Source organism: Miscanthus floridulus, chromosome 3, assembly GCF_019320115.1.
Source record: "Miscanthus floridulus cultivar M001 chromosome 3, ASM1932011v1, whole genome shotgun sequence".
NCBI lineage: Eukaryota > Viridiplantae > Streptophyta > Magnoliopsida > Poales > Poaceae > Miscanthus > Miscanthus floridulus.
The window spans coordinates 66,148,988-66,157,663 of record NC_089582.1 but is presented as its reverse complement, the minus strand read 5'-3'; the positions used below and the strand labels follow the sequence as shown (position 1 = coordinate 66,157,663).

At 47.9% G+C, this 8,676-nt stretch overlaps 1 protein-coding gene across 1 annotated transcript; it reads left to right on the top strand.

The window, feature by feature from the left end:
• Positions 1–301: 301 nt before the first annotated feature.
• On the top strand, positions 302–3,063 carry LOC136545901 (tubulin-folding cofactor C-like). Its single transcript, XM_066537874.1, has 2 exons — positions 302–2,367; positions 2,561–3,063. Exon 1 carries the CDS (start codon positions 429–431, stop codon positions 1,476–1,478), a length of 1,050 nt encoding a protein of 349 aa, XP_066393971.1. The 5' UTR covers positions 302–428; the 3' UTR covers positions 1,479–2,367; positions 2,561–3,063.
• The last annotated feature ends 5,613 nt before the right edge of the window (positions 3,064–8,676 follow it).

Below are 8,676 nucleotides of genomic sequence, written 5' to 3'. Positions count from 1 at the left end.
TTTCTGATATGACACCACGTCAAAAAGAGTAAATCGGACTAAGCTGTTCAGGAAAGTAAATCAGACTAGAAATATTTTTTAGAATTATTCAAAGTCATAAAAAGAATTTTTCTAAAATTTATTCAAATATTTTTACATGAAAAAATAATGCAATTAAAAATCCTAGAATTTAGTTTAACCTTAAAAAATTATAGTTGAGGGAGGTAAATTGGGGTTTTTTACTTTTTTTGTGTGTGTTCGCCTATTTATCCGGGCCTTATATATTGGTAATCTCATTGGGCCTCTTCTGGGCCGGTCCGATCGCTCGAGTGGTGGAGTGTGGACTGTGGAGAGGACTGGTGTTCGCTTCCATAGTTCCGTTCCGTCGACAGCTCGACGCCTTCACTGCTCCGCACGATCCAGCGGAGCCGCCGCCGCCGCCCGCCGGAATGGAGCCGGAGCCTGATCAGCTAAAGGCCGCCACCGGTGGGGGCCACCGCAAGCACCTCGCCATGCTCGAGCGCCTCTCCAAGCGCTCTTCCTCCTCTGCCGGCGCCTCACCCTCGGATTCCTCTGACGCCTCGCCCGTCGAGGCCTTCCTTTCCCGCTTCGCCGGCGCCAAGCTCGACACGGAGTCATCACTCTCCGCCTGCCGCTCCTCCTCTTCCGGAGACGACGCAACCGCATCTCTGGCGGCTGCTGCGGCCGCCATCGATGGCATCGATCGCCTCATCGCCGAGGCGTCCCATGCGCTGCCCCCCTACGAGCTGCGCGCCGCCCTCGCCACAGCCGCCGACCTCCGCGCGGCACACAGGGTCGCCGCCTCTGAGCTCCGGCCCAAGAAGTCCTTCTCCTTCAGGAACAAGAACAGGAATCTCAAGAACCCGCCTCAGGATCATGTCACCGCATCGCCACCGCAGCCACCTCCTCCGGAGCAGCCGAAGCCTAGTCTGGACGCGATCCTACCAGGGTTCGGGTTCCGGGGCAAGAACGGCGCCACCTTTGTGAAGGATCTGCGAGTCTCCAACGACAAGGATGGGGATTTCACGCTCGCGGATTTGGTTTCCTGCGAGGTCTATCTTAAGGGCAAATACCGGGCTCTGTACATCCACAAGCTGAGAGATTGCCGTGTGTTCGTTGGAGCTGTTCTTGGTTCTGTGCTTATAGAGGACGTCCAAGGCTGCATATTTGTGATGGCAGCACACCAGATCAGGATTCATGAGGCGAGGGTGACGGATTTCTACTTGCAGGTGAGGAGTAGGCCTATCATTGAGGATTGCAGTGGTGTAAGATTTGCACCATATGTTTTGAATTATGAAGGGATTGAAGAAGATTTAAAGGACTCTGGACTTGAGGAGGAGACCGGTAATTGGGCTAATGTGGATGACTTCAAGTGGCTCAAGGCAATGCAGTCACCAAATTGGTGTTTGGTTCCAGAGGAAGAATGGTTGCAGACTGTCAACATTTCGGAGGTTCATGAACAGGAGGATGATATCTGACCTGCTTTGGCAGGATTGCTGTCAGCTCTCATTTTGGTTTGCTTCTATAGATTCATTAGTTTATTTAGTATAAACACAGTTGTTAGTTCATCGTGTTAGTGTCATTTGATCATGTTATTGTCACTTAATTCTATCTATGATCATATTAGTGTAGACAACATGGAGTGACACTTGTTTTTATACTAAATATGCTCAAGTATGAGGTGGTTACATGTTGTCAAAGTCAGTTCAAATTCTATGTAGTTTGGTTTGTCAACGTGGACTAATTATAATAGATAACGAAAGCATTTACTAACAAATAAATACCAAAAGCACATCATAAAATATTCAAATAATTTCGAACTAAACACCATAAGGGAGAGCATTCTGGATGTAAGCCACGTCACATGAAAATCATTTTGTATGCATGTAAACTTCTGGCTCTTCATCAATCGTTGTCTTCTCCTGAAGTTCTCTATAACTCCATTGGTGTCATCTTGTGTGGTGTGCATGTGTTTGTGGCTGTGACTGCGACCCCTGAGACTTTATTGTTCAGCTTCTCATGTGTGGAAACTCACTGCATATTTGTTTGTTTAATTAGTCATGCTTAATTAGGCACTGAGCTAGATGGTGCCATGCATATTGAGGCAGCCAGTTCTAGATGATGCCGCTCGTGGATCTTCTAGGTATGAGGAATCTTCATCTGTTGTTGCTGATCTGAAGAAATTCAGAACTCAGCTGGCTGCCTTTGATACCATTTTGTGGCATGGAAAGCAAAAGATGCTAAATCATTAGAGGACGACCTCACTAGGGCTGAATGCAAGCTTGAGCTGTCAATGATCCAAACATGCAAAATAACTAAGGCAAAACAGATAACCTCGGCGGCGATTTGAAAGCCATCTGGAAACAGGTATTATTTGTATATTTAGTGCCTATTCTTTCTTGGTCCTTTTTTTTCAATCAACCTTGGGGTTCATTCATTCATCTATTAAAATATAAGGATCAAGCTAAAATTTAACACTTAGTCCATTAATCTTTATGCCTCTTGTTGACATCTTCAATAGCGAACTATCTTTTGAATTAAGTTTATGATCCTCATCCAGGTTGTAGAAGACCAGAAACTGAGGGAGAGGATTCAACACCTGGGCAGTCAAGCTGGTATTGGAAGGATGGAATCTGGTTTGTTTGAAACACGGTCAAAGTTCTTTCAAGCAAAGGAGAACAGGTGGTCTGTTGCAACTACATTTGCAAAGGTAGCATCTCCTTCAGTTACAATTCTTCAGGACAGTCTAATGTTTCTGAAACTGGGGAGAATTCTAACATGGATGCCGAAAAGACAAGTTGAGTTGTTAAATCTCTGTTTGGAGCTTTGTCTTCACCATATGAAAGCAGCAAAGGAGGAAAGCTGATGAGTAACGCAGCACCAGGAAAAAATGCATACTGAAAACGAGTAAATAGTCAATGCGATACTCCATGGTATACATGATTCTTTTGCTGAAATCTCTGATGGTACTGTACCGTTGGAGGTGATTTCAAGGTTAGCTCCAATCTTATTGTACAGTTCAGTAACACAAATAATATAAAATTTACAATGTATATGATCGAAGACATTTTTATCAGTTTTGAGGATCTTTTTTAGGAAAAATTAACATATCTGATTCAGGGTGTTGCTGACGTATTTAACATACTTATGTTTCGTTGGGTCAAATGTCATGTAATTTGCATTAAGAAACAAACATACATAGAGTAAACCAATTAATCCTCAGCAATAGTCAGAAGTGCCAATGAAGGGCGGGCCTAGTGCAAGCGGTAGAGTCTTACCGCCTGTGACCGGAAGGTCCCGGGTTCGAGGTCGCGGTCTCCTTGCATTGCACAGGCGAGGGTAAGGCTTACCACTGACACCCTTCTTCAGACCCCGTACAGAGCGGGAGCTCTCTGCACTAGGTACGCCCCTTTTTAATGGTCAGAAGTGCCAATCCTCTGGCGCCAATCAATCCTCATCTTTAATGAACTTGAGCTGCGGACTGGGTGACAATGCCACTTATCCGTGTTTCTAAACAACACCTTATGTACTTTATAGTTTGTACCTATCATTTTCTCCTGTAGTTCTGATGCGCGCGCGAGCTTGATGCGGGGTCGATGGGGAGGCGCCGATGCGGGTTCGCAGTCTTGCCGCTGCGGACTCACGAGTCGCGTGTGGGCAACGGCGGTGCTGGTGGGGAACTAGGGAGTGAGGACTAGGAAGTTGAGATGGAAACCCTAAAACTGAAGTATATATATTGCTTCTGCTATAGCCCACATGACAGTGCGGATTTAGCGGGTTTGCAAGTGCGGGCATGGTATTTTCTTGCCCGTGTAGGTTTGCCTGTTGGGCACAACTCTCAACCCATGCCCATGCCCGCAGGCACAGATGCACGCCCGTATCCACGCCCGCCGGGTCGGGTGCCCACGGGTACGCAGGTTTTTTCTGCCCGTTGCCATCTTTACCCGTGCAGTGAGTTTTGTTACCCCGATGCGCCTCAAGGATGCATCGCCGAGCTTCTGACCCTTCTCCCCACTGCCAGCCAGAGTGATTGCACGGAACGCACAGTACACAGACTGAGAAACCTTCTTGAAGATGGTGTCAGTATCTCCTCCCTAGTATCCATCGTTTCATGGTCTGATGAGCTACTTGAGGTTGATGAATACATCATGGCCTCAGCCCTCAATCGGCCTGTTCGCTGGTTGGTTTCTGGACTGGTTTGAGCTGGCTGGTGCTGATTTGTTGTGAGAGGAAAACACTGTTGGCTGACTGGTTTGGGCTGGCTGAAACCAACAAGTGAACAGGCTGAATGATTTTCTCAGTGCCAACATCTAGAAAGTTGTGTAGTAGCCTTGTGAGGACGTTGAAAAGTTCCAAAGTCAGCATTCTCCAGCTCAGGAGTGATCTTTGGGTTCTCACTCAATAAGACCTGATGCAAGACAAGCTTGATGCAAACAAGAGAAAAATAAGGTAATTGGGTTTGGTCATTCCATTCTAGCAAATTATGATGGTACTACAACAACATGATAAAGAAACATGGAACAATCAGATAATGGTTCACCCATATTCATGGCTGATGTTGCATATTGTGATATTGTGAAGCAGACAGTACAGGACTACCAGAATGTGTAGGGGAGAACTTGGCACTTGGCTGGCTAATAAGGATTGGGTTGTTACAGCTCATCAGCAGCATGGGGGGTGTACAAAGGGAATCAGTTCCTGAGACATTTATGCTCAATTGGTTGAGGCTGCAATCTGTTCAGAGTAAATTTCAACAAGTGATTGTGATAGTGACAAGGTGAACCATTATCTGATTGTTCCATGTTTCTTTATCATGTTGTTGTAGTACCATCATAATTTGCTAGAATGGAATGACCAAACCCAATTACCTTATTTTTCTCTTGTTTGCATCAAGCTTGTCTTGCATCAGGTCTTATTGAGTGAGAACCCAAAGATCACTCCTGAGCTGGAGAATGCTGACTTTGGAACTTTTCAACGTCCTCACAAGGCTACTACACAACTTTCTAGATGTTGGCACTGAGAAAATCATTCAGCCTGTTCGCTTGTTGGTTTCAGCCAGCCCAAACCAGTCAGCCAACAGTGTTTTCCTCTCACAACAAATCAGCACCAGCCAGCTCAAACCAGTCCAGAAACCAACCAGCGAACAGGCCGATTGAGGGCTGAGGCCATGATGTATTCATCAACCTCAAGTAGCTCATCAGACCATGAAACGATGGATACTAGGGAGGAGATACTGACACCATCTTCAAGAAGGTTTCTCAGTCTGTGTACTGTGCGTTCCGTGCAATCACTCTGGCTGGCAGTGGGGAGAAGGGTCAGAAGCTCGGCGATGCATCCTTGAGGCGCATCGGGGTAACAAAACTCACTGCACGGGTAAAGATGGCAACGGGCAGAAAAAACCTGCGTACCCGTGGGCACCCGACCCGGCGGGCGTGGATACGGGCGTGCATCTGTGCCTGCGGGCATGGGCATGGGTTGAGAGTTGTGCCCAACGGGCAAACCTACACGGGCAAGAAAATACCATGCCCGCACTTGCAAACCCGCTAAATCCGCACTGTCATGTGGGCTATAGCAGAAGCAATATATATACTTCAGTTTTAGGGTTTCCATCTCAACTTCCTAGTCCTCACTCCCTAGTTCCCCACCAGCACCGCCGTTGCCCACACGCGACTCGTGAGTCCGCAGCGGCAAGACTGCGAACCCGCATCGGCGCCTCCCCATCGACCCCGCATCAAGCTCGCGCGCGTCGTGCCTTCGGGCTCCAGCCTCCCCACTCCCGCGCAGTCCCCTGCCCGACGCCTCCTCCTCCACTCTTTGCTCCTTCGACGGACCGATGCCTCCTGCTCCTCCATTCCACGACGTCGGCCGCCTCCTTGCTCCGACCTTGCTGCGTAGGCCGCCGTCTCTGCCCCCTAGGCCGCCAACGTCTTCCCCGCCGCGCAGGGCCACCGTCTCCGCCTCGCAGGCCGCCATCGTCTTCCACGTCGCAAGTTTTGGCGAGTATGCGGGCATGCTTGCGGCGCGAGCCTTGCCCGCGGATAGTAGGCACGGACACATGTTGCTGCCCATGGCGGGTGGCGAGCACGGGTACGGGCATGGGATTTTTCTTACAGGCGTGGGCGTGTGAAGCCACTATCCGTGCGGATATTACCCGTTGCCATCTTTATGCACGGGCATGGCTGGTGAAGGCAGCTGAAGTGCTTATCAAAAGCAGCAATGGTGTCAGAGCAGGTACATGGCCCATGGTCTACTAAGGGCGTGTTTGGTTGCTTCGGGGTAGGGGATCTGAGATGGAGGACTGGTCCTGGGTGGTGTGATGCAGGCTGAAACCATTCACCTAAGTGTGTTTGGTTGCAACTTTGGGATTGGTACTCGATGACAGTCAGTTTGTTTGGTTGCCAGCTTACACCAATTTGAGGAATGAGCTGGTACTGCTAGTTGTGTTTGGTTTGACGCATTGCACAAGGTGTGAGCACCCATGTATCACTTTGGTGAGGTTACCACCATTTTTATCAGAACAAGCATGGTAACACAAACATTGCCTCAGATCAATTTGTATCATCATCAACTAAGACCTTGGAGCATAAGAGATATTACAAAATAATACAACAGCAATGGTTAGAGGCAGTTCTTCCCACGTTTAACAATGTAAAAGATGAGCTCAGATAACAGAGGGAAAGCCACCCATGTATCAACAGACAATGGTTAACATATTGGCCTCAAATAACAGTTCTTCATCGGTTGACCTTGAGTTTGGAGCATAAGAAACACAGAAGGCAACACACATCAATGGTAACAAACAAACATGAAAACCAAATAGAATAAGACCAGAGTTCCAGTGCCTCACAAGCTCAAGGTCATCAGGTTTTTGTAATCCAGTACACATGGCGGTTTAGTTATCATCATAGGCTTGACAAGAATATCAAAGCTGCAGTCACCTCATTCTGTCATGGAACTAGAAACAACATAGGCTTGAAGGTCTTCAGTTTGGATGGGACCAAATCGATGATCCACGATGAGGTGCTTCATCATCAACATATCACAAATATTTGAAATCACAGGCAAAAGAAAGTAAGGCCCTAGCTTATTGAAATATTGGTACAATTCATAAATACTCGATCTTAAGTGGCTGCCAAGGCAAACATAAACAGAGATGCATGAAAGTCTTAGTTTGGTTTTGGATAATTGATGAAACATATGTACTAACCTTTGTCATCAGATGTGATATGAGCAAGGTTGGTGCAATCCAAGTGATGGAGCTAGGTGGCACTAAAGTGAAGGTGATGACCACATGAAATAATGAGATGGCCACATGTGATGATAATCAAGTGCTCAGTTTGGAAAAGAAGAAAGAGAAAAAGAAAACCCTATGAAGATCAAGGCAAAGGTATAAATAGGGATTTTATTTTAGTGATCAAGACACTGTAGAGAGTGTGATCACATTAGGGTAGATGGTCGTATTGTCAAGAGGGAATCCCTACTAGACAATTCAGTCATCTAGTGCCACTAGGTGTTGGATTTCATGCATTGCACTTAGGCCTAGTGCGCAATTGGAGAGCAAGCGAAAAATATTTATTGAAAATGTTTTAAGAAATGCTAACTTGGCTCTAACTTATTTTGAGAAAACATTTTGAGAGTTAGCATCGCATGCAAGAAGTTGCTCAAGTTGCCGTGGTTTCAAATGCGAAAAAGTTTACAACTTGGAGAGCTAGTGGAGGTGACTGGGTGGCACCGCCACCTCCTATCCGGTGGACTGCCACCCCTAGGGTGGTGCCCACCTGGACGTGGCCGAGAAGGGCAGTTTTGGGGTGGTCACCGGACACGCCGGTGTACACCACCTTAGGCACGGTGGTGCACTGCCACTGGCTGTTCAGTGCTAGTGCCGCTTAATTCCCGAGAGCAGCGAAGTTGAAGGGGGGGCACCGCCATGGGTACGGTGGTGCACCGCCCATTTTTCCAGAGATTATGGTTTCAGGGACTTGGCTGGGATGGTCACCGCCACCCCTAGGGCAGTGCCACCGCCATGCCATGTCCGATGACCACCGGCTAGTTTCTAGCCGTTGGAATTTGACCGTTGGAGGGCACCGCCACCCTGTCCGGTGCCAGGCACCGCCCTGTCCGGTGCCCTCATAGAAACAGCTCCAAGGGGTACAGTGGCTCTATTTGCTTGTGTGGCTATAAATAGAGGTGGTGGCCGGCCATGGCCACTCTCTTGGAACCCCATACACTTGTGCACGCTATTTGGGGGCTGAGCAAACACAATCCACTCACTTGCACACTTGATTTCATCATTTGAGTGATATTGGTGAGCCTCTAGTGCATTGCATTGAGTTGCCTCATCTTGTGGCACTAGGTGGGAGCTTTGGGCTGGTCATGATCTTGTTACTCTTGGTGTTTGTCGACACCTAGATGGCCCAGTGATTGGAGGATCGTTGAGCGGAGTTGGTGATTGTGTCTGGCTCCGATCGGTTGATTATGAGGGGTGTTGTGCCTTCCCCGGCAAAGAGCCAAAAGGTAGCTCTAGTAAATTGTTCATGTCATTCAGTTGCCTCACTTGTGGGTAGGTTCTTATGGCCCCATTTGTTGGCTAGGTGTGTGATACCTATTAGCCGCCGAACCACCAAGTGTTGGTCAACACAACGGGGACTAGGGTGCCGGCAAGCACATGAACCTCGG

What these genes read in the sequence shown, in the direction of transcription:
- LOC136545901 (XM_066537874.1), top strand. Translation starts at nt 429, where the DNA reads ATGGAGCCGGAGCCTGATCAGCTAAAGGCCGCCACCGGTGGGGGCCAC.